At 36.7% G+C, this 27,258-nt stretch overlaps 1 protein-coding gene across 3 annotated transcripts in view; it reads right to left on the bottom strand.

Annotated features, from left to right (window-relative positions):
• The window catches only part of RALGPS2 (Ral GEF with PH domain and SH3 binding motif 2), a 239,763-nt gene that overhangs the window by 71,017 nt on the left and 141,488 nt on the right, over positions 1-27,258 (bottom strand). For all 3 annotated transcript variants that reach the window (XM_030935727.1, XM_030935726.1, XM_030935728.1), the window contains exons 7-8: positions 20,425-20,517; positions 8,552-8,678 (exon numbers count right to left, since the gene is read on the bottom strand). In XM_030935727.1, the coding sequence (XP_030791587.1) occupies positions 8,552-8,678; positions 20,425-20,517 (220 nt within the window). The remainder of the gene's footprint in view (positions 1-8,551; positions 8,679-20,424; positions 20,518-27,258) is intronic.

The following is a 27,258-nucleotide window of genomic DNA, read 5'->3' as shown; positions in this document are numbered from 1 at the left end:
AACCTTCTGCAATCATAAAAACATTTCAAATAACTTATAAATCTGTACTAAAGTAATATGGTTTACATGTATTTAACTTAATCTTTGTAGTAAGTTAAAGATTACACCCTAATGAGTTTTTAGTCTTTTTATTCTAGTGTCTGTGAAAGATACCCAAGTAAGAAAAGAATGATTCCACTTACAATGCTATGACCCTGCCCTGAAAAAAAGGCCATCTTATCTTAAACTAGCTCACTTTTCAGTTTTTTTTTCTTCTTGATACAGAGTTTTGCTCTTGTTGCCCAGGCTGAAGTGTAATGGCACGATCTTGGCTCACTGCAACCTCCGCCTCCTAGGTTCAAGCTATTCTCCTGCCTCAGCCTCCCCAGTAGCTGGGATTACAGGCGTTTGCCACCATACCCAGCTAATTTTTGTATTTTCAGTAGAGATGGCATTTCACCATGTTGGCCAGGCTAGTCTCGAACTCCTGACCTCAGGTGATCCGCCTGCCTTGGCCTCCCAAAGTGCTGGGATTACAGGCATGAGCCACCATGCCCAGCCACTTTTTAGTTTTATCAGTGGAGTTAACTGGTATCAAGTTATAATTCTATACATAATTATAGGAAAGACTGATGAATGAACTCAAAATTTTAACCTAAACACAGATACTCCAAATTTTAATGTAATCCATCATGCTTTCTTTGAGCTGTGAACGAAATGCATATCTTTATAGCAAGTCAATTTAATCTCCTTTGTCTCAGTTTTTTCACCCTGTAAAATACAAATAATATCATTTACTTTATAAAACTGCTGTTACGTATTAGATAATCTATATACAGTGTCAGCCATATAGGCCTAAGTGTTGAATAAATGTTACTGAAATTATTATTTTCCTGCCAAAGCTTGCTTAAAAAAATTACAAAACTGTGAAATATTCAGAGTTGGAAACACCACGGGCAAAACTGTTGTTAGGGGAATCTGATTCCGTTTACAATTAGCATGCAGATCTGTATAGCTGCTATTCTTATTTTTTTAGAAAGACAAAGCACTTAAAGAAAACACTATGAACATGGGGATGAAATTAACACAACCCCACCCCCAGCTCTTTTATTTCAGAAGTCTTTGGTCTAAAGTAAACTTCAGAAAACATATCAACAAAGAACTTAGAAGAATTTTAAATATATAAAAGAGTGAGGGTAAAAAAAATATATAAATGAGGTAATGGAAAATGGGGATGTAATTCTGGCTAAAGAAAAGGGGCTAGCTGCCATGTGGTCAGAGCTTATTCTCGAATCCAAAAGAAAATCAGTGAAGATGCTTTACTGCTGTTTCAGCATACAATATATAACAACATATAATTAAAAGAATAGGGTAATCTATAATGTATATTATTGACAAATCAAACTAAAGAAAGAAAAATGGAATAAAACTTAAAAAATTAAAAGCCAATGACATTTTTTGATCATTAGGCATTTTTGAGATCAGTGTCAGAGCCTCCCATATTGAAGAAAAATTATATCAAAGGAGAGGAAAAATCTCCTTTTAATTCCTACAGATTAGCAAAAAGACTTGGACTTTGTTGAAATTATCTGAATAGAAATATGAATAAAAAACTTATTTTTGAAAATATTTTTACATGAGTTAGAAATTTCTAAAACTAAATAACTATATTCTACTGAATATTTAACAATTCAATCTATGCAAAAACGACTGAAAACCAAATTGGTAAGATTCTTATCATTTTAGATACGTTTTAAAAATGTCATTAACTATGATAAGGACACTACTAAGAATGTAAGGCACAAGGCAATGATATGCATCTCTACCAGGATATAGAAAAGAGGAGATATCATTCATGAGGTAATGATATCCTGGACCTGTGTTATTACAGAGATATTAAGTTCTATAAAGGCAGGGACAAAGCCCATTGTAATCTCCTGCTATTATATATTTAGCAACAAGCACAGTGCTAAGTAAATACTAGGTGCCAGCTGAGGCATCAAAAACAAAACAAAATAACAACAACAACAAAAATCAGGGGTGGGTAAGGAGTTGAGTTGATTCATGCAAATATGCCACACAAATACATTTATTGTTTAAACAGAAATTAAATCAAAATTACTGAAACAATGGGAAGAGCCTGAAAGGGATAATTAGTTGAACCAAGAAACATTTATTATATGACTACTTTTGTTCTAGATGCCATAAACCCTTAAACCAAGACAAATAGGGCCTTACATTCTGTTGAGGAGGAGACAGATTAATGAAAATATCATAAATAGGGTGCTTTGCAGAGAGCAGTAGGCAAGGAACACTATATTACAGAGGGTTATAAGAACAGCATTTCTCTTCTAACAAAAAAGTCCTATTATGAAAACCTGACATATTAAATTAAAAATTAAATGGCGAAGGGGAAGGAGAAGTCTCTCTCCAATAGGAAAAACAAGTCATATCTAGATCCATCAAAAGAGTATATTCTACAGAGGGCTAGAGATTTTACAGAAACTTTTCTGTTACATTCTGCTTCTACTTAATAGGGAACAGTATAGAGTACTGCAACAATTTACTGATTTCCATGGTTCAAAAAATATGGTTTTTTTTTTTTTTTTTTGAGATGGAGTCTTGTTCTGTCACCCAAGGTGGAGTGCCACGGTGCGATCTCGGCTCAATGCAGCCTCCACCTCCTGGGTTCAAGCAATTCTCCTGCTTCAGCCTCCTGAGTAGCTGGAAGGAAGTACAGGCATGTGCCACCACACCCAGCTAATTTTTTGCATTTTTTAGTAGAGACATGGTTTTGCCATGTTGGCCAGGCTGGTCTTGAACTCCTGACCTCAGGTGATCCACCCGCCTCAGCCTCCCAAAGTGCTGGGATTATAGGCATGAACCACCGTACCTAGCCAAAATATGCTTTCTTGGTCGAGCTACTACATCTTTGTAGTACATAAAGTAGAAATGAGGCTTAGAAAAGGCACATTAAAGAATATTTATCATGTTTCATACAACTAAATTATTTTTTTCACAATATTCTAGTTTTCTCTCGTCAGCAAAATAAAACTTCCCATGCCAAATTCTTCAACAAGCCCCTTAAGACTGTTCTCCAACGACAAGAACAAATAAGTGTTGTTAATGACTTTCAGATTTAAAAGCAATAATTCTCTTATAAAGCAATTTTTTCCTTGAGATTTGCCAACTATTCCTCTCTAGACAAATTATATCCTTATTCTAAGAATTTTTCACGATATTGTCCAAGCTGACTAATTTTTACCTTGAATGCAAACCAACAGAAGAGACAATTTTTTAAGGGATGATGTGTTGAGAGCCAAGAAAACATTTCTACTTCTTATAATTTAATCCACATTGAACTACAGATAAATTCGGTGGTATCAAAATAAAGAGTTCTGTCAGCATATAGGCCTCTACCCCCTTTTATAAGCGTCACAAAAATTGGTAGGTTTTGGTTCTCATTTTTAGGGGAGAAAAAACTATTAGTTTGGACCATATCCCTCATGTTAAGAAATCATTAGCTGTTACCTTTTTTCTATGCACTTTCATTCTTTCATTGATATATTCTTTCCATAAGAACCTCTGCAGACATAATGAATAAAGCATAGCATTATGCAAACTCTGTATACTTGAAGAGGAATAGTTAAATGAAGCTACCAATTTGCATAATGAGTATTACCTTTTAATTGTCTTTAGGACAACTTCTAACTTATCAAATGCACAGCATTTATAAATGCTGAAGTTTTTGTCAACTGTACTAAGCCTAGCTTCACACAAATAGAAAAGGATTCTGAAATCAAGACAAATTAAATTTAAAAATCACAAGCAAATTAATTTTAAATTAGAAAACATAAAAAAGTAAATATTAACAAGATATAAACTACTGTTAAATCTTCATTCTTCAGTATACTTCAGTATTGAAGATAAGCAATAAAAAAACCCGTATGTCGATGACGTAAATCAAGCAGTAAAAAAGTTGTAAAACAGATTTGTGTCACATTTTCTTAGGAAAACTATGTATGTTTTAATAGATTAAATACATTTAATCTCAAGGTTTGCTATAAAGCAAAGCGGTCATTACATTAAAAGGATGATTTTCATACCGGAAGCGAACTGAGTCATAAAAACTCATCTGATAAATGTTTCATTTTCCTTTGCCATGTCTACCAAATATTTATGCCAAGAAGTCCCCAATAATCTCACAATCAAGATGCTTCTTCACATACCTAGATAGGGATGAACTATATGAAGAATACCAATATCTAAAATTATGCAAATTCTATAGTGTATGTTCTCTTTTAATGTCTTACTTTCCTTCCGTTTTTTTCCCTTTTGATTTCTAATTCTTGGATAACCCTCAGACATATGCATTTTACTAGTGAATATGAGAAGCAGAGGAGGAGGAAGGAGAAATGCATTAAAACACCAGGCTGTAGTGTGGTACCGCAGTGTTAATAATACTACACTCACTGGTCACTGGTAGAGTAAGCTATAGGAGATAAGATGGGGATCAAGTTTGGGGGAAGGAGGAGAGATGATGAATTCCCTTCTGCACATGTTGAATGGGAGATACCTGTAGATTTTTCTCACTTAGTATCTAAAAATGTTAGAAGGCCCCAGGGATTAAGTAGATAGCTAAGATACACAGATAGATACAAAATATACAATGATATACAAAGTTAGACAGATTTAGTCTAGATTTGGAAGATCAGGCAATATATAGAAAAAACCTGATGAGACCACTCCGATTGTATAGAGTAAGAAAAGAAGTGGACTGGCTGAGTCCAGTGGCTCACACCTGTAATCGCAGCACTTTGGGAGGCTGAAGTGGGAAGACTGCTTGAGGCCAGGAGTTTGAGATCAGCCTGGGCAACATGGGAAGACCCCGTCTCGACAAAAAATTTTTTTAAATTAGCCGTGCTTGGTGGTACACACCTGTAGTCTCAGCGACTCCACAGGCTGAGGTGGGAGGATTGCTTGAGCCCAGGAGTTTGAAGCTGTAGTGAGCTGACTGTGCCACTGCACTCCAGCCTGGATGACAGAGGACTCGTCTCCGAAAAACAAAAACAAAAACAAAAAAAATAAAGAAAGAAAAGTGGACTGACATCTCTCAAGAATACATTTAAGAGATGAAGGTAGAGTAAGAGCAGCCAATAAAACAAAAGCCAGAAATGCAGAAGGGAAGCCAAGAAAGACTGGTGCTACTTGGGGAGAATTTCAAGGAGGAGAAATTACCGACACCAATTCTCACACAATTAAGATGGGGCTTGAGAAACACCTATTAAATGTTTCAACCAGGAAGTCACTGGTGACATTAGGAAAATTTCTAGAGAGTGAAGATGGAGAAAAAGGAGACAACAAGAATAGGATACTTTTAAATTAGCTTAATTATAAAGTGAAGCAGAACTACATGGTGAGAGTGAAACGTAAGATCCTGCATCATGAGAACATCTAAAATGAAAGGGAACTGAAAAAAGAAAGAGTCATTGGAGATGACAGGAAAAATGGAAGATACAGGAAAAACAATGCTTGTAATATTTTCTCCAAATTAACATCTGTACCTCAACATTTTCCTCATTTGCTTTAACCCACAGGTATGATTACTTTTTGTTTCAGGTACCAGGGCTGAGAAAGAAGAGGTATATTCTCCAATAGAAAACCTTTCCTGATTCCACTGAACTCCAACTTGGCTAGTGCTTTCTTCCCCAATTTTCTCTGTGTGTGTGCATGAGAGTGCCTGAGTGTACCTAAGCACATATACAGATGCACACAGCTTCAATCCTGTACTGATGTCTCCACTGTGGAAAAATGTCAAGAAGGTCCAAGAGTACAAGAAATTCCCCAACTAGAAACCACAGCATAAGGATTCCTATTATTTTATTTTCTCATTTTGAAAGGAAAATAATCTTAATTTTCTTTTCCAGAAGATATGAATTATGAAATTTAGTTTGAGAAAACATATTTCAATGAGAAAAGGAAAGCAATCATAAAATTGGTAAATTTTAAAATGAGAGTTCAGCAGGTATAATTGGAGCTCTCTAGGTTAAGACTTCAGAATGCAGACCTGTCAGTAACTAGGTCTTAAGACTATGAGCCAGGTCTTCCACCTTTCTGGATCTTGGTTTTCTCGATATTAAAATAAGTTAATTAGAAGACATCACTACAGCCGGGTGTGATCGCTCATGCCTATAATCCCCAGCACTTTGGGAGGCTGAGGTGGGTGGATCACTTGAGGTCAGGGATTCAAGACTAGCCTGGCCAACACAGTGAAACCCCCTCTACTAAAAATACAAAAATTAGCTGGGTGTGGTGGTGCACGCCTGTAATCCCGGTTACATGGGAAGCTGAGGCAGCAGAATCACTTGAACCCAGGAGGTGGAGGTGGCAGTGAGCTGAGACCGTGCCACTGCAATCCAGCTTGGACAACAAGAGTGAGACTGGGTTGCAAAAAAAAAAAAAAAAAAAGAAAGAAGATATCACAATGCTTCCATTCAGCCTTAAGAAGAACATGATTCTAGTCCTATGCATGCTATTTCTTTTTTTTGTTTGTTTTTTGAGACGGAGTCTCGCTCTGTCACCCAGGCTGGAGTGCAATGGCGCGATCTCGGCTCACCACAAGCTCCGCCTCCTGGGTTCAAAGCCATTCTCCTGCTTCAGCCTCCCAAGTAGCTGGGACTACAGGCGCCCGCCACCATGTCTGGCTGATTTTTTTTGCATTTTTAGTAGAGACGGGGTTTCACCATGGTCTTGATCTCCTGACCTTGTGATCCACCTGCCTTGGCCTCCCAAAGTGCTGGGATCACAGGCGTGAGCCACACCGCCCGGCCTATGCATGCTATTACTAGGTAAAGAGAACAAGGCTCAAAGAAGAAAATTCAATGACTTGAAAAATTAGGACTGTAGAGTCACTGTGGAATTGAGGATTGCCAATTCTCAGTCTAAATATTCTTCACACTATAAAAAGTATACATTCTTCTGAATTGTGAAGGCATTATTTTTGAAAAAATTCCCTGTTCCTTCTCTCCTCGAATTATATTTGCAAGCATGGGCACAGCCAAGGCTATGGTAAAACACAGAGCACCACACTGGGTGTGGTGGCTCATGCCTATAATCCCAGCACTTTGGGAGGCTGAGACGGGCGGATCACTTGAGGCCAGGAGTTCAAGACCAGCCTGGCCAACATGGCAAAACCCCGTCTCTACTAGAAATACAAAAATTAGCTGGGCGTGGTGGTGCATGCCTGTAATCCCAGTTACTTGGGAGGCTGAAGCAGGAGAATCACTTGAACTTGGAAGGCAGAGGCTGCAGTGAACAGAGATCGCACGTCTGTGCTCCAGCCTGGGAAACAGAGCGAGACTATCTCAAAAAACAAACAAAACAAAACAAAGAATGACAGCAACAACACAAAAATGTAAAGCACATACAGAATGTCTTTCCCCTAACAGCCAGCTTAGAGCCTCTCTGATAAGAGCCATGCTTACTATGGTCCTAAGCTGTTTATCAAAGAAACAGGATAAAATATTCTGGGATGCAGTGGCCATTAACTCTACCATGCTTAGGGGTATTCTGCCTTCAACACAAGGTACACAATAGGTCTCCATTCTCTGCAATCCTAGGGTGTCCCACAATATTCTAAAGAGTTAAACTCTTCTCTGGGAAAGTAAGGTTGATGTTCTATAGTAACTAAATGGGCATGCATCAACTGCCTTTGTCTCTTCTTTGTCTTCTAGTCACTGAGACTGTAAAGACTTCAAGGTGACACTGTAATCACTCTCAGAAATAGCTATCTTGAAATTTAGTGTAATTTCATAAAACACAAAATCTAGGGGAGGACCAGAAAACACCAAATCTTCATCATTTGATTACTCTCTACATAGGATCAAATCATTTCATTTTAATATATGCTAGGTACGTATCATATATTTTCCTTATGCCTGATTTACGTATCTATTTAAAAGAACAATTTATTTGGGTCTTCTTTTCATTCAAACACCTAACAAAGCATTATTCCTACTTTGTTAAAAATAACCTCACAATGTTATTGGTTAAATACTTCTTGAACTTATAAGCACTGTCAGATACATAATAAAGAGATAAATTCTTAATTAGATGAGATGTGAAATACAGAACTGTCTCAGCACGAAGCTAAATTGTGACAGCGAATCAACTCATTTCATTCTGGTAAACAAGACCAATATGCATTGAGACTACTTTAGAATTCACACTAAAATATCTCCTCACTATATATAAGGACTTTGATCAATTTCCTTAATGTATTAAACATCATTACAAACTATTATATTCTTTAAAAGCACTACTAAAACAGTTAAAAAATAATGTTTTACTATATGGTCCTACTCTAAGAAAACAATAGACTATGAAAAACCTTTAGGGCAAAAGGCTAAGATGAAAATACATTCCAGGTAATAGGGTAACAACTATCTTTAGTCAATTTTTTTCAGCTTACCAAAGGATACAAACATTTAAAAAATACCTTGAATTTCACATAAATTACTGATTAAGGAAGAGTAACAACTAGAAACAAAAAACACACAGTGACATAACTCACCTAAATAGGGAATGCAAGGTGTCATCTTTAAGCTACTTATATAGTCTCTGAGTCTTTTGTAGTTATCTTCTTTACTCATTACATATTCTAATTTTTCAAAGGTAGTTTTGTCTTTTCGACTTAATAACTAAAAAACAAACAGAAAAACCTAAGTTATTTACAAATCTCATTTTGTTGTAGCAAAGACCTGAACTGAAGTTGCATTTACTGTGAATATGGATTTTAATTTCAAAGTTATATCTTCTTTAATTATATCTTTGTAGTATATAAAGCAAAATCAGATTCATCTATTAATAATCCAAATTCATTATTTGTAAGATATCCTTTGTATGTTCATAAAGTAATAAATTATAACATTTTCATGTTTACTATTTTAAAGTAATCAATTTTTATTAATCACCTTCCTAATTTTGGAAAATTATGCATTCATATTTAGCTCAAATGTCCAAGTATTTTAATGAACTGTCCCTTGCCACCTCAAAGATAAAGATCACTCTTGCGTAATCATTAAGAAATAAACACCACATTTTGTGATTAACCCTTTTTCTTGATAAATCTAGTCATGGCTAGTCCTAATAACTGTAAAATCCTGTAATTCCTTACATTTTTTGATTTCTGCCATTTTCTTCTCTTTGATCAGTGCTATATCACATACAGCACAACTAAAAGATACTGTTATAAGACACTTGAGAGGTAGATTTGTAGTAAGTGCCCTATGAGATCAATGTAAATAATCAAGGGGAGTTAAAAAAAAAAAAGCAAAGTCAGTCAGTCACAATGGTGTTCACTAAAAGGTTCAGGAAATCGTTTTTCAAATCATTCCAAAGACTGAAAAAATTATTTTTTTTATTTAAACATATGAAGTTTCCATTTCATTACTAGATAAGATTTCACTTTATTTCATATTAAAATATTGGTGTTGTTTTACAGCATGCAAAACATTTCCTACCTATATAAGTCTCATCTAATTTTCCTATGAGATTAACAAAAAAGTATGAGTTAACAAGTAGTGGATCATCAGACATTAGATTCTCATAAGGAGCACACAACCTAGATTGTTAACTAGTAGTGGAATATAATACTCTCTGTTACTCACTCACTCACAAAGATGTATGTCCTTGTTTTTCAGGGTCTTATAGTCTGGTTCTGGAGATAAGAGTATTCTGACACCTAATCTACTACTCTTTCTAGTATTATAAGTAGTACAGTTGGGATCTATTGTTCAGAGGCTCAAAGATGCAGATTATCTTCAGATAATCTGTATTAGAAAAATGTTTCAACAGTATCGCTCGCTCTTCAAAATACAATGTCAAGGGGTCCTTTGCTTTAATGTTTTAGATGGATATTCCATGGTCTAAAACAGTGGTTTTACAATTTTCTCTTACTTCACTTTTAAGATACTTGATTAGCAGCCTCAAGATTAGGTGCAAATGTTTGCTTGTTGCCTGCAAATCTAACTATCTCTTTCCCACTTAAGGAAGTATTTGGATATGCAAAATATAGCTATGTGACACAGGGATAATGATAAACCTGCCCCCTTTTTTTTCCCCTAAGTCAATCATTCAAAAACTTTGGCACAATATCAGGAGAAACAAATTACTTGGAACTCGTAACTAATCTTGCCACGGCTGAAACAACTGAAAGAACTGTTGTAACAAACTATATGGTCTAACCCATAAAAAATAACATGATTTTGTAATTTTCTTAATAAATCAATAATCAGATAAATAGAATTCAATCCGAGTTGTGGTAGGGGAGACTTGTTTCCAGAAGACTAGAGGAAGAATATGTATGTAAAGAACTCATTAGATGTTAATATAGGTATTTCCTGAGTGATAGCTCAGAAACTCTATTAACTGCGAAGTCTTGATTTTCTTTCTTCTTTTCAAATTTTCTTTTGATATTTATAATGTTATCTTTATGAAGTCACTTTACTATATTTTCCCCTCCAAAAAATGCTGAGGGTGGGGGGGACAAAACACTTCACAGTGTTCTAACTCCACATGTCCTTGGCACCAAGAGCATGACAAATAGGGGCAAGGCTCTTCACACTTTCATTGGTATTAACGAAATAGGAGACCCACAGAATTCTAGATGTTCCTGATCAGATATCTGACACCACCTTACCACCACAATCTGTTTTGGGGGAAAACCTAGATGAATGCCTGCTCACATCAGTCACCTCAGGAAACACAAACTCCCAGATTATTCCTCATCACCTTGACTTGTATCTTCACACAATATGTATGAATGTGTGTATCTGCATAAATGAATACTTTATCTCAGACCTGGAGTGCAGATTAATTATAATCTTTTGTTTGTGACACTCAATTATCATTAGAGCCTGGTATGGCTTTGTTAAATGGATTTAAACTTTATAACAAATACACATGACTCACCTTCCATCCAATTGCCTTGACTGCCTTTAAGAGGTAACCAGTAACCACTACTCTGAATGTTTTGTTTATCATTCCCCTCAAATTTTATTTCATTTTCGCAAATTTTATTCCCTTTTAACTTTTATTTCATTTTTAGTCTTTGGCAATTACTTTGTTCATTAACATTGTGATATTAAAACTTCATCCATGAAGTTGTGGGAAGCCATAGTTCATTCATTTTCACTGCTTCTATGTGTATCCTCTCCTCTACAAAATACATTTATAATGTTAATTTTTCTATTTTTTTTTCTTTTTTCTTTATTAGAGTTCTTTATATATTCTGGATGCAAATTCTTGTGTTGGACACATTCTAGTTGGACAACTGTTGCACGTATCTCCCCTCCACTGCATCGTCTTTTCAATTTTAAGATATCTTTTGATGAACAGAAATTCTTACTTTAACATGACAAAATTTATTATCTTTTCTTTCATTGTTGGAGCTTTCTGTATCTTATCTAAAAAATCCTTACTTATCCCAAGCCAGAAATCTATTCATGCCAAACCAGGGAGATAGTCACATATATTTTTCCTTCTAAAAAACTGAAGTTTTTCATTTCACATTTAAGCCCTTGCGTCATAAGGATTTTTGTAAATGGTGTAAAGGGCCTGATTTCATTTTTTTCCCCCCCAAACTGGTGACCAATTTTGCAGCTCCAATTATTAAACAGTCCCTCATTTCTTCAACTTACAATGCCATCTCTGTCATACACATATCAGAATCCTGTAAAAACAAGGAGGTATTTCTGGGTTCTTCATTCTGTTTCATTGGTAGATATGTCTAAAACTGCAAGAATCATACACTGTCCAAAGAATATAGTATATCCTGACATCTGTTAGGGCAAATGCTTATGTCCCCAACTCCCACTGTCTTCTTCAGCTATTCCTGAACCTTTGAATTTCCATATAAACTTTACAATCAATCTTCTACCAGCAGTACTGTGGTATAATTGACAAATTTAAATTGCATATACTTGAGGTGTAAATGTTTTAATACACACATATATAAAATGAAATTATTATCAAGCTATCATGCTAATTAACATATCCATCATCTCACAAAGTTAGTTAGTTCTTATGTATTTGTATGGTAAGAACATTTAAGATTCACTCTCTCAGGCTGGACATGGTGGCTCAAGCTTGTAATCCTAGCACTACAGGAGGCCAAGGCAGGCAGATCACTTGAGGTCAGGAGTTTGAGACCAGCCTGGCCAACAAGGCAAAACACTGCCTCTACTAAAAATACAAAAATTAGCTGGGTAAGATGGTGGGCGCCTGTAATCCCAGCTATTCAGAAGGCTGAGGCAGGAGAATCGCTTGAGCCTAGGAGGTGGAGAATGCAGTGAGCCAAGATTGCGCCACCTCACTACAGCCTGGGTGATAGAGCGAGACTCCATCTCAAAAAAATAAAAATAAATAAATAAATAAATAATAAAATTAAATAAAGATCCACTCTCTTAGAAAAATTCAAGCATACAATATAGTCTTATTAACTATAGTCAACTACAGTCCTCATGCTGTACATTAGATCTCCAGAACTTATTATCTCTCCATTAGCGGGTTCCTAACCTATTTGGCACCAGCGACTAGTTTTGTGGAAGACAATCTTTCCATGAACATGAATGGGGAAAGGTTTTGGGATGAAACTGTTCCACCTCAGATCATCAGGCATTAGATTCTCATAAGGAGCACACAACCTAGATCCTTCACATGCGCAGTTCACAAATAGGGTTCACGCACCTATGAGAATCTAATGCTGCCGATAATCTGACAGGAGACAGACCTCATGCAGTAATGCTCACTTGCCTGCTGCCCACCTCCTGCTGTGGCCTGGTTCCTAACAGGCCACGGACCAGTACCGGTCAGCAGCCCGGGGTTTGGTTACCCCTGTTCTAGATAACCGAAGCTTTGTACCTACTGACCCAACATTTCCCCTGCACCTCAGCAACCATTCTTCTACTTTTTGCTTCTATGAGTTCAGCCTGTTAAGATTTCACAGATAAGTGAAACTGTACAGCAGCATTTGTCTTTCTGTATCTAGCTTATTTCACTGAGGATAATGATCTCCAAATTCATTCATGCTGTTGTAAATGTAAGGCTGAATAGTATTCCATTGTGTATATAAACCACATTTTCTTTATCCATTCATCTGCTAACGGACATTTAGGTTGGTTCCATATTTTGGCTATTGTGAATAATGCTGCAATGAACATAGGAGTGCAGATATCTCTTTGACATATCAATTTCAATGTCTCTGGATATATACTCCGAAATGGGATCGCTGGATCATGTAATTGTTCCATTATTATTTTTGGGGAATCTCCATACTGTTTTCCATGACCGTACCAATTTACATTCCCACCAACACTGTACAAGAGTTCCCTTTTCTCCACATCTTTACCAATACTTGTAAGTTATCTTTTGGCTTTTTGATAATAGCTATTCTAACAGGTGTGAGATCATATATTATGTGGTTCTGATTTGCATTGCCCTGATGATTAGTGATGTTGAGCACCTTTTCATATACCTGTGGGACATGTGTATGTCTTCTTTTGAGAAATGTCTATTCAGATCCTTTGCCCATTTTTTAATTGGGTTGTTTTCTTGTTATCACATTGTCTGAGCTCCTTATACAGTCATGTGCTGCATAACGACTTATCAGTCAAGAACAAACTGCATACACAACAGTGGTCCCATAAGATTATAATACTGTATTTTTTACTGTGCCTTTTCCATGTTTAAATATACAAATACCACCGTGTTATAACTGCCTACTCAGTACAGTAACATGGTGTATAGGCTTGTAGTCTAGAAGCAACAGGCTCTACCATATAGCCTAGGTGTATTGTAGGCTATGCCATCTGGGTTTGTGTGATTACATTCTATGATGTTTGAACAACAAAATCACCAAACAACACATTTCTCAGAAAGTATCCTCAGCGTTAAGCCATATATGACTGTATTTTGTATATTAACCCCTTATCAGATGTATTGTTTGCAAATATCTTCTCCCATTCCATAGACTGTCTCCTTTGCTGTACAAAAGCTTTTTAGTTTGATGCAATCCCATTTGTATATTTTTGCTTTCATTATCTGTACTTTTGGGGTCATAGCCAAAAAATTGTTGTCCAGATCCAATGTCAAGAAGCTTTTCCCCCGTGTTTTCTTCCAGTAGTTTTACAGTTTCAGGTCTCATGTTTAAGTACTAAATATGTTTTGAGTTCATTTTTGCATATGGTATGAGGTAAGGGTCCAGTTTCATTCTTTTGCGCGTTAAGCCATATATGACTGTATTTTGTATATTAACCCCTTATCAGATGTATTGTTTGCAAATATCTTCTCCCATTCCATAGACTGTCTCCTTTGCTGTACAAATGCTTTTTAGTTTGATGCAATCCCATTTGTATATCTTTGCTTTCATTATCTGTACTTTTGGGGTCATAGCCAAAAAACTGTTGTCCAGATCCAATGTCAAGAAGCTTTTCCCCTGTGTTTTCTTCCAGTAGTTTTACAGTTTCAGGTCTCATGTTTAAGTACTAAATATGTTTTGAGTTCATTTTTGCACATGGTATGAGGTAAGGGTCCAGTTTCATTCTTTTGCATGTGGACATCCAGTTTTTCTGACACAAATTATTGAAGAAACTATCACTTCCCCATTGTGTGTTCTTGTTATCTTTGTTGAAGATCAATTGACTGCAAATGTGTGCATTATTTTTGGGCTCTTTATTTTGCTCCATTGGTCTACAAGTCTATTTTTTGCTAACCATAATATTTTGATTACTATAGCTTCACAGTGTATTTTTAAAATCAGAGAGTATGATGTCTCTAGTTTTGCTGTTGCTCAAGATTGCTTTGGCTATTCTGAGATTTTTGTGATTCCATGTGAATTTTAGAACTGTTTTTCCTATTTCTGTGATAAATGTCATGGAAATTTTGATAGTGACTGTACTGAATCTGTAGATTTCTTTGGGCTGTATGGACATTTTAACAATATGAATTCTTCCAGTGCACAAACACAGGATATCCTTCCATTTATTTGTATCTTATTTAATTTCTTTCATTAATGTTTTATAGTTTTCTGTGTATAGATTTTTCACCTCCTTGGTTAAGCTTAATTTTTCAGATAGTTCGTTATTAATGTACAGGAATGCAACTGATTTTTGTACGCTGATTTTATATCTTGGAATGTTACTAAATTCATTTATTTAGTAACATTCAGTTTATTTTACAGTTCCAAAAACTGGTTAGAACTCCAATAGTTCTATCCATGAACACGGGCTATTGCTCCCTCTATTTAGTTCTTTTTTAATCACTTCCTGTAAAGTTTTATAACTTTCTGCATATAGGTCTTACACATTTTATTCCACTTATTGTTTGATATTTTGTTTCTTTTGTTGATATTGTAAATGATGTCCTTTTAAATAATATTTGTTGTTTCAAATATAACCGATTTTGTATTGTTCATATATTCAAACACTTTAAGTAAACTATTTTTTAAAACCTGTGGTAAAATATATACATAACATACAATTAACCATTTTCAGGTGGCCATTTCAAGGATATCACCAACATCCATATCCAAAACATTTTCATCTTCTCAAAATGAAACTCCATATTCATTAAATAATAACTCCCAAATCCCATTTCTCCCCATCCCTGGCAACCACCAATCTAGATTCTGTCTCTATGAATTCGATTACTCTAGGTACCTCATATAAGTGGAATTACAGGAATTATACAGTATTTGTTCTTTTGTATCTGGCTTATTTCACTTAGCATAATGTCTGAAGGCTTATTCATGGTGCAGCATGTATCAGAATTGCATTGCTTTTAAAGAGAGATGAATATTCCATTGTATGTATGTACTACATTTTGTCTATTCATTCATCCACTGATAGATGTCTGGGTTGCTTCTACCTTTTGACTACTGTGAATAATGATGTTATGAACATTAAAACATATACAATAGCAATTGTATGTTGAATACAACAGTGAAATTGAGCATCCTTTTCCTTGATGTTAAAGAAAATGCTCCTAATATTTTCCCTACATAGAATGTTGTTGTCTTTTTGGTACATTCTCTTTACCAGTTAAAACAAAACAAAATCATCCCAAACCTTTCCAACTGCATCCTCTTGAATTCATCGTCCATCCTCTGCAAAACCCCCATCCTTAACATTTTCTGTAAGCATTCCCTTTCTTTTCTTATAAACCTTGTAACATATGCCTGGAGGTAGGTTAGGTGTAATCTTTGCTCCTTACTCTTCACAATTTCTTCCAGCTCATTATCTCACGCTGCTCCCTAAAATCCTCCAGCTTCTCTTAAGGTGAAGGCACTAGGGTCAGTGTTGTCCAAAAGAATTTTGTGCGATGGTGAAAATCTATGCCTGTGCTGTCCAACATGATAGCCACTAGCCACATGTGACTACTGAGCACTTGCAATGTGGCCAGTATGATCAAGGAAATAAATTTTTAATTTTATTTAATTTTAGTGATTTAAGTTTAATAGCCACATGTAGCTAATGGCTATCATATTAAACAAGAGAACCCTAGATTACAACACTTAATGTTACTGTCATTTATAGATCTACAAATCATCTTTCCCCTGTATCTTAAAGATTTTGGTAGTTGGAGAAAAAAAAATCCATGAACTGAAATTATTCTTATCATAAATCTTGGTGATTGCCATTTCATGGAGATAACACTCCCAATATTCTGGTTTCTTAGTTTCTGGACTTCTGCTCCAATGATCTTATCTTCTACCACCCTTAGCTTGCACTCCCTTTCTCATTCTGAATCCAGTGATTATTTGACTCCACTGTGGCTTCCAAACCAGTGACCAGCCTACCTTTTCACTGTTCATTATCTCCCTGCTTTTACTTGGTTTAGTTTCTTCATCTATCAGTAAAACAACTCTGATATTTTCTGTCTTTCACCTCTTGTGCTACCCTTAACCCCTCTGGTATAAAAGCCTCAAAAAATCCCAACTCTGGTTAAACACAACTCTTGGCACTATTGAAAGCTTATGCTGAATATCTGAACCTGGCTGGAGAATATATAACTCTGCTGACTGGTTTTATTTTAAAGATACATAAGGTCTATCAAACCTATTAGGTTTTCTTAGTTAATGGACTCTCACACTCTCCAGATGACTTTTATATCCTCTCCTCTTTCTTCAAACCTCCAACACCTCTCCCATAACACTCTCAACTAAAGACCTTGCTTTTTCATGTCTGAGGAAACAAAACAATCAGAAGAACTTCTAAGAACCCCACCGCGAAATCTACCAATTTACCTGCATCTGTAACTAAATGTGTTCCCTTCCCTGCTGTTAAAATGGATAAATTCTTTTTATTTTTGAGACAGAGCTCTGTCACCCAGGCTGGAGTGCAGTCGTGCGATCTCGGCTCACTGCAAGCTCCACCTCCCAGGTTCACGCCATTCTCCTGCCTCAGCCTCCTGAGTAGCTGGGACTTCAGGCGCCCGCCACCACGCAGGGCTAATTTTTTTGTATTTTTGGTAGAGACGGGGTTTCACCGTGTTAGCCAGGATGGTCTCCATCTCCTGACCTCGTGATCTTCCCGACTCGGCCTCCCAAAGTGCTGGGATTACAGGGGTGAGCCACCGCACCCGGCCTAAAATGGATAACCTCTTACTGATACACTAGAGTACTATATCTAATTCTCTTTCATCTAATCAAGCGTATCACTGGTGTAATCCCTCATTCTCTTGTCATTTTTTTCATTCTACTAGATTATTGCCACCAACATAAAACATATTGCCATTGATGCCATTTCCAAAAACAGAACAAAATACCACAAATCTTTGGTCTCACATTCCCTTCCAGATACCATATTTCTCTGCAAACCACACTGCAGCCCTTTACAGTAAAATTCCTTAAGAGCATTCTCTATACTTGCTGTACCACTTCTTCACCACCATTCTCTCAACTCCAGTCAGTTTTTCACCCCACTTCTCTACTGAAATCACTCTTCCTGAGGTCACCAATCCTTTCCAATTGTCAGGTCATCTCAAACTTTGTGCCTTATTCAAATTATTAGTAGCATTTGACAAAGGTGATCAATCTTTACTGAAACATTTTCTTTACTTGACTGAAAAATGTGTCCTACCCGTAATCTCCTTTGTTGATTCCTCCTCATTTTTCCAATCTCTACTTGGGAATCCTGGAGGCTCCCAGGGCTTTTCATCTATGCACCCTCCTTAGGTGATTACCACCTAGCTTCAAATAGTTTACACTGATCATTATAACAATCTCTCTCTAGCCCCAACCACTCCCTTAAACTTGTACATCTAACTCTGACCTTACAGTTCACATGGATGTTTACTAGCCAACTCAAACACAGTATGTGTAAAATAGAACCCCAGCCCACAACGGTCCTTCTCTGTACCTCTCTGAATATAAGTAAACAGCACCTCCGTTATCTGATTCATGCTACCTCTTTGAAATAATCTCCTACCACCAGGTACCTTCCTAGCTTATTCTACTGTCAACACTGACCACTCTGCCATTTGAATATATCTGGGCCTTTTTACTTGTTATTACCTCTACTTGGAACTCTCTTCTCCCAGATATCCAAATAAAAGGTTTCCTCAATTCCTCCAGGTCTCTACTGAACTGTCATTTATCAAAGATTCTCTTACCATGTTACATACAGTACTGTCCTGCCTTCCTTTCTATTTTTCTTCAGAGCATTTATCGCTATTTAAGTCATTTATTTATTTGCAATTTACTTTTCCCCAGCAGAATGTTAGCTGTATGAGAATCGAACATTGTCTAGATCATTCACTACTGTATGTCAAGCAATTACAGAGTGCATAGTGCAGTATGAAATATTGTAAAATACAAACCATCAAAAGTTTTATTCAGATAAATAATGAAGCTGTTACCAAATAACAATTATTATTTTCCATGCAAATATATAAGGGAGGCAATGAAAATAACTTCAAGGAAAATAAAAATTAACTTCAGAAAAATGTACCTCATTAATAAACCAAATCATAAATAGAAGTATAGGACTGGGTGTAATGGTTCATGCCTGTAATCCCAGCACTTTGAGAGGCTAAGGCGGGAGGATCGCTTGAGGTCAGGTGTTTGAAAACAGCCTGGACAACACTGTGAGACCCCATCACTATAAAAACTTTTTAAAAAATTAGTTTGGCATGGTGGCATGTGCCTGTAGTCCAGTTACTTGGGAGGCTGAAGCTGGAGGATCCTCCGAGCCCAGGAGTTGGAGGCTGCAGTAAGCTATGATCGTGCTACACTCCAGCCTGGGTGCAAAAAATAAAAATAGAATTTTTTTCCCACAGAGTATAATTCTTTTCCCTAAAACTTTAAAGATATAATTCATAACTGTATATTTATAATCATTTCCATTCCTCCACGAAATTCAAATTTGAAGAAAAGATAATAAGGCCATAATTACTAAAAATAATTTTTAAAGAAAACTCTTCACATCCAGGTGTTTCTATAAAAAAGAAAAAAGAAATATAAAAAGGATCATAAGCTTTTCCATACTAATGTTTTTCCAATATAGAAATCTACACTGGTTTTCATGGGAAACATCTCTCTCTTCAGATACTATAAAAAGCAAAAGCAGCCCTTTGTTAATTAAAAACAGTTATATTTTAGTAATAAAAAAAGTTTTAAAAAGTCAGTCATGATTTTAGCACAGGACCTTAAAAACACATTGATCCTTTGTACAAAATGTAATAGATTCTAAACAAAATTATTGCTCTTTAACATTTAAGAATAGTACTGAATAAATTTATTTGAATATAAAATTTTATTTATATAAAATCTAAATGAAAAATACCTGAAAAGATTGAGTACAGTATCATGTTACTCAAATATGAAAATACACAAATTTGCAGAGGTCAAAATTCATACTCTGATCTTGTGTAAGTAATAGAACCAAATATGATTAACATAATAGTATCAGCATGTGCAGCAATAGCAAATAATTCCATGTTAATCATCAAGTTTTCCATTATTCCTAAGGAAAAAGATTAATAATGGAAATTGAAATCAGTAAATTTTTTTTGAAACCTACGATTTAGATATTCCTCAAACTTTCCAAAAGCATAATCTTTATGATTAAATGCAACTTTTTTGTATTTATACCTTCCCATCAGCTGAATATTAAACACTACGTTGTCAAAGATACTGAAAGTGTTCCAACAAAAATGATTCTCTAAGGAGCAAAAACCAAGCACCAAACTGCACCCCAAAATTACCTTATACCCAGTGCACTGCTTAAGGAAAAAAAAGGTAGGTATCAAAGAATAGAGTACAAAGCAATTTAAAAATCCTTATCGATTATCATTATATTGACCTTCATAAGAATTACAAAGAAAATGAATACATCTTTCCTTTCCACAGGAAATCTAACCTTTCATTAACTAAAGAATATTACTCACCGCCCATGTTTTAGTCAACCTGAAAATTGGGGCACTCTGTAAGCCAGAAACCACTGCCATAAGTGCATGAAGGTTATTCAGCTCATACAGTTTCTGAAGATAAAAAAAAAAATGGGGGAGAGGGATAAAAAAGAAACAACATGAATACAAGAAAAATTTAGACTAACAAGTACAATCTTGGCAACTGGTAGTGTTCAGCATATACTACCTTCATTACTAAGATCTGTCTTTAGAGTACCCACTATGTTTACACTAAGTTGCTTTGGTACACAACAGAACTTACATGTTATACTGTGGCACTGTCCCCAAGCTCTGGGAATAAATCTACTTCTAGCTGAGTAATATATTAAGAAAACCAAGGTTATGCCTCATTATCAAGTTTACATGGTATGATCACGAAAGCTGGTTTCTAGTAAACAGTCTCCCTTATACTGAACTATTACTAAGCCTCTGCTTTATGTTTCAAGTTTCAAGAAAGGGTCAACATCCAGGATTCTGATTTGGTTTCCCATCCAGTACTCCCATTATTCCACGGCAATGGTGAAACCTGCCTTTCACAGTACAGTCCTCCTCAATTTTCTGCTTCCTCCTACCCAAATCCCCAGATCCTTTTTCCTTCATTGACGCTGAGACACTGATTTTACAGTCTGCATGCAGAAAACTCCTACCTAACACTAGTTTCCAGCACTTTCCCATGAGATCTGCACAACATTTATTGCTGATTTCCCAGATTTTTAAATACTACCTGACGCTTACATCCCGCAAGTCCTGTCTAAAAATTAGTCATTTTACAACTGTCCTAATCTTACTACCAGGTAAGTCCCAGGTCTAGAAAATGCTGTGGATAGAGCATTTAATTGAAAGCCCGAAGAAAACAAATAAAAACAAAATAAATTAATAACACAAAACATAATATAAACCTTCACACAAGGTTATACGATCTAACTGGGAAACCATTCAACGGATGTATTTTAAGTATTTATTATACTAGGCACCATATTAGACAGCATATACAAAAATGAAAAAGACCTATCAAGAAGCTTCAGTCTAGTGAGACAGACATGAAAACAAATACAAATCCAATTTGCATATTTCTAGAACAAAAGTATATATAGCGTTCTATAAATAAAAGTATATGTAGGGTTCTACAGAATAATCAGCAATCAGTCTCTAACTTTGAGAGATTCTGATTTCCAGAAATGACACTTGAGAGTGAGAGGCTATGAGAAAGAGGGACTACAATATACAAAAAGCACAAAGGCATGAAGGTGTCTGGAAGCTGAGTATCAGAAGTATCAGAGTATCAGAAGAAGAAAACAGAAAGGGCCATTTTCACATGTGAAGCCTCTTTAGAGGCTAGACTTACTCTCATGAGCAGTAAGAACTCCAGTGGAGGATCTGGAGAATTTTAAAATTTGAGAATGATATAACTGAATGCCACGCATCAGTTCACAACCCTTTATCTGCAATTCTGAGATCTCAAACCTGAAAAGTCAAAGTTTTGTTTATTTGGTAAGTGTGGTCTCAAGTTCACTAGGCGGGAAAATCTAACCTGATGAGAGGCTAATGACAGACTTTATTGATCTCACTTAAGGTGAATAATTACATGTTTTGCTCCAAAAATATTAAATGTGTTTGATTTCAAGGTATTACATAAGCAGGAGGTGGAGGTGACTGCAATGAAAATGCCACAGATGATAAATGAACTACATACACCACCTTTCTAAAATCTGTAAAAAAAAAAAAAAAGTGTATTCCTAAATATATCTGGCCCCAAATGCTTTGGGTAAGATATTATGGATGTGTACTACATTTTTGAAAGATCAGGGAGCAGAAGGCGGCATATACAGGAAGGGAATCAGTTCAGACACTACAGTGAGAGATGATTAAGAAGGATCTGATACATCAGTGTCAGCGGAGTTGAAGAGGGGGAATGGATTCAAAATTTAGTAAAGGCTACATACCAGAAGTCTGGCAAATTAGACACCTTGACCTACTCTTCCAATGAAAATAATTAAAATACTGGGTAAGATATGAAACACATCTTATGAAAATTCACTGTAAAGCTAGCAATAAAGTTAAGAATACTTAGGGCCCTAAAACTAAGAGAAGGAGAATCCAGAGATGTAAGCTGAACGCCAAAGCTGGCAATCCCTTGGAGGACATATGAAAATCTGGTTAGCTTTCCAAGCTTCAGGGGACACATTGCCCAGGGCCTGCCTAACCTGTGGTAGGGGTTCCAATAAGAGACTCTCATTGCCTAAAGTCACTGCCTAAAGCAGAGACACTGAAGGACTCATAGCCTGAGTGTAAGGGCAGGATAGAAATAATCCTCACCCACCATCAAGAGACTGCCAGGCAACAATGCCTGTTCTGAATCTTAGTGCTAAGGGAAGAGGGGAGGGGTGTTATGGAAGTTTATAGCCCAAATAACTACTTCATAGTAAGAATAAACAGAGGCCGGGCGTGGTGACTCACACTTGTAATCCCAGCACTTCCAGAGGCTGAGGAAGGTGGACTGCTTGAGCCCAGGAGTTCAAGACCAGCCTGGGCAACATGGCAAAACCTTGTCTCTACAAAAAAAAAAAAAAAACCAACCACAGAAATTAACCAGGCACGTGGTGGCATGTGCCTGTAGTCCCAGCTACTCAGGAGGCTGAGATGGGAGGACTGCTTAAGCCTAGGAGGCAGAGGTTGCGATGAATCGTGATTGTGCCACTGCACTCCAGCCTGGGCAACCCAGGAAGACCCTGTCTCAAAAAAAAAAAACAAAAAAAGAAAAACGATAAAAACCTCACGCTGAACTAGTAGCTTCTGCTACTAATAGCAGATGTAGAACATGAGAAACCATTGCTAAAGCCATAACGGCAAGAAAACAAAATAGATAAACTTAGAAAGAAAACCATTTTATTAAAAACACTGGAGAGTTGTGGACACAAAGAACACAAACAACTAAATTCCAAAGTAAAAAAACAACAACAGCCTTTAAACAGTTTTTTTCCCCCTGAGGGCATATGTTGAATCTCTACAAGGCTAGGCAAAGATGAAGCCTCCAATAGGCAGATTTTGCTAAAGTAAGAAGAAACCAGTGCTTTTACAACCTTGTGGGCTGGTATAACGGACTAGAATCCGCAGGAGTTTCAAACCTAGAGTTGGCTCTGTGTCCACCGATTCACTCCTAATGGAACTTTCTTTACTGTGTGTCAGTGCTGGAGGCTGACATCTGGGTTAGAAAGCAGAGAGGGATCTCTGGGACTTAGATCCCAGGGTCCTACTAGAGCAAGGGGCCTGTACCATACAAAGTACAGATTTTGCCCTGAGTCATTTGTGACTAGAGGTGACTTGAAACTATCTAAAGCTAAAACTCAACCCTATCCACCTCAATTCCTAATGGGATCAGAAAAATCAGTTTCTCTCTTTTTTTTCTTTTTTGAGACGTGGTCTCGCTCTGTTGCCCAGGCTGGAGTGCAGTGGCGTGCTCTCGGCTCACTGCAACCTCCGCCTACCAGGTTCAAGTGATTCTCCCGAGTAGCTGGGACTACAGGTGAGCTCCACCACGCATGGCTAATTTTTGTATTTTTTAAGGTTTCACTACGTTGACCAGCTGGTCTCGAACTCCTGACCTGAGGTGATCTGCCTAACTTGGCCTCCCAGGGTGATAGGATTACAAGCGTGAGCCACCATGCCCGGCCAGAAAAATCAGCTTCTCATTCTCGTTCCCTCACAGAGGATTGGGCTTAACCACCCTTGGGAGAAGAGAATATTTACTCCAGTCTCTACCATTCTTTTAGATACAATGTCTAAAGGTAGAAAAGTCAGAAAGGAAGAAGTCAAATCTGCCTTTATTTTCAGATAACACGATCGCATATGTAGTACCAAACAATTAGAAAATGAGACGAAAAAACATTTACAATAATATCAGAACATTGGCTGTCTACTAGAAATAATGATATGCAATATGCAAGAGTGCTTCACTGAAAATAAAGTACTGCCGAGAAAAATTTTAAAAAACTTAAACAAAGGTATATCATGTTTGTGGACTGAAAGTCTTAATATTGTTATCAATTCTTCCCAAAGTGATCTATAAGTTCAATAAAACCTCAATCAAAAATGCAAGCAGGCCATGTTGCAGAAATTGATAGGCTACTTCTAAAATTTCTACGGATACAAAATGGAGATAGCACAGCCAAGACAATCTTGAAGAAGAAAAAAAATCTAGAACATTATCAGATTTCAAGGCTTACTACAAAGCTATAGTAATTAAGACAAAGAGATATTAGAATAAGAACAGACAAATAAATCAACGGAACAGAAATATACCTATACATATTTGATCAAGTAATTTCCAACCAAAATGTCAAAGCAGTTAAACAGAGAAAAGAATGGAATTAGCACAATTAGATATTCTTTTTTTTTTAAATTGAGACGGAGTCTCTGTTGCCCAGGCTGGAGTGCAGTGGTGCGATCTTGGCTCACCACAACCTCTGCCTCCCGGGTTCAAGCGATTCTCCTGCCTCAGCGTGGGTGACGGGAGCAAAACTCCATCTCCAAAAAAAACCACTTCAAACTATAATACTTCTAGGAGTGATCAAAGGAAAACGTCTTTATGACCCTGGATTAGGAAAAGATTTATTAAACAAGACACAAAAAACACTAACCACAAAGATAAAAATAACAAATTGGACTACATCAAAACTGAACAGTTCTGCTCACTAACCAAAAGACAGCATTAAGAAAATAAAAAGGCAAGTCACAGACTGGGAAAAAATACATATTTCTGAAAAGGGTTTGTATTCAGAATACATTAAAAAAAATCCCTACAACTTGGTAAGACAAACAATCCTATTAAAAATATGGGCAAAAGATTTGGAAAAGATAGTATCACAAAACAAAATACCTGAATGGTCCACATACATATGAAAAGATACTCAACCATGACTATAATCAGAAAAATACAAATTAAAACCACAGTAAGATACTACTACACACCCAAAAGAAAGGCCAAATTAAAAAAAAAAATTAAACACCAAGTACTGGCAAGATGTGTGGAGTAACTGGAAGACTCTTATTGCTGACTTAAATTTAAAGTGGTAAAACCAACAGGGTTATGTTGGAAAATAACAATATTTGGAAGTTTCTAATAAAGTTAAAACATATTCCTAATCTATAACCCAGCAAGTCCACCATTCCTAGGTATAATACAAGAAAACTCAATGCATATTCCACAAAAATGTTCATAACAGCTTTATTCATAAAAGCCAAAGTAAAAACAAATGTGCATTAATAAGAAAATGATATACTGTGGAATATCCATACACTGGAAATCTACTTCGCAATAAAAGAATTATAGATAACATGCAACGCGGATGAATCTCAACAACATGGTAAGCAAGAGTAGCCAACCACAAGCAACAGCTTTCTGTAGGATCCCACTTATATAAACTCCCAGAACAGTGTTCATCTATACTGTGGCAGTGAGGTGTGTTGGCAGGGCAGTACGGAGAAAATGTTGTTTGGGAAAGTGCTTGAAGGAACTTTGTTGTAACATAAAAGGGCCTTATGAGAAATGGGCCCTTACCAGACACTGAATCTGCTGACACCTTGACATTGGACTTAATTCTCACAGTTCCCTAGAATGTTTATTGTTTATAAATGTTTGTTTTTACAAGCCACCTAGTTTATGGTATTTGTGTTACAGCAGCCGGAACAGACCAAGACAGAAATTAAGGATCAGTAAATCTGACTACCAAAATTAAGAACATATAAATCAGAAAATATGAAAAAAGTGATAAGACAAGCCACAAATAGGAAGATACACGCAAAGCTTATGAGAACTAGCATCTAGTTATATAAAGAACTCCTATAAAAATCAATAAAAGACTGCCAGGTGCGGTGGCTCACGCCTGTAATCCCAGCACTTTGGGAGGCTGAGGTGGGCGGATCACCTGAGGTCAGGAGCTCAAGACCAGCCTAGCCAACATGGCAAAACTCCGTCCTACTAAAAAAAAGTACAAAAATTAACTGGGCATGGTGGTGTGAGCCTGTAATCCCAGCTACTTGGGAGGCTGAGGCAGGAGAATCACATGAACTCAGGAGGTGGAGGGTGCAGTGAACCAAGACTGCACCACCGCACTACAGCCTGGGCGACAGAGTGAGACTCAAAAAAACAAAAACAAAACAAAAAACCACACACACACACACACACACACACACACACACACACACACACACACACACAAAATAAAAGACCAATACCAAAATAGAAAACTGCTGAAAAATCTTAAACAGACCTTTCAAGAGAGAAAACCTAAATGGCCAATTTAAAAAAAGATGTTCACTCCTACTGGATTCAATGAAAGGCAATTAAAACTAAAACGAGATACATTTCACATCCACCAGAATTGGCAACAATGAAAAATTTTGACAATATCAGATGGTGACATGGATGTAGAGCAACAGGCATCTTCATACATTGCTAGTGAGCATATATAAATGTAACCAGTTTGGAGGTTATCTATAACAAAGTTAAAGAGATGAGAGGCCGGGTACAGTAGCTTGCACTTGTAATCCCAGCACTTTGGGAGGCCAACATGGGGGGATCACTTGGTACAGGAGTTCAAGACCAGCCTGGGCAACATAATGAGACCTTGTCTCTACAAAACAACAACAACAACAAAACAGAAATTAGCCAGGGGTGGTGGCATATGCCTGTAATCCCAACTACTTGGGAGGCTGAGGTGGGAAGACTGCCTGGGCCCAGGAGGTCAAGGATGCAGTGAGTTGGGATTACACCACTGGCCTTCAGCCCAGGAGACAGAACAAGATCCTGTCTAA

The sequence above is a fragment of the Rhinopithecus roxellana genome, chromosome 8, assembly GCF_007565055.1.
Source record: "Rhinopithecus roxellana isolate Shanxi Qingling chromosome 8, ASM756505v1, whole genome shotgun sequence".
NCBI lineage: Eukaryota > Metazoa > Chordata > Mammalia > Primates > Cercopithecidae > Rhinopithecus > Rhinopithecus roxellana.
This window is presented reverse-complemented; position numbering and strand designations above follow the sequence as displayed.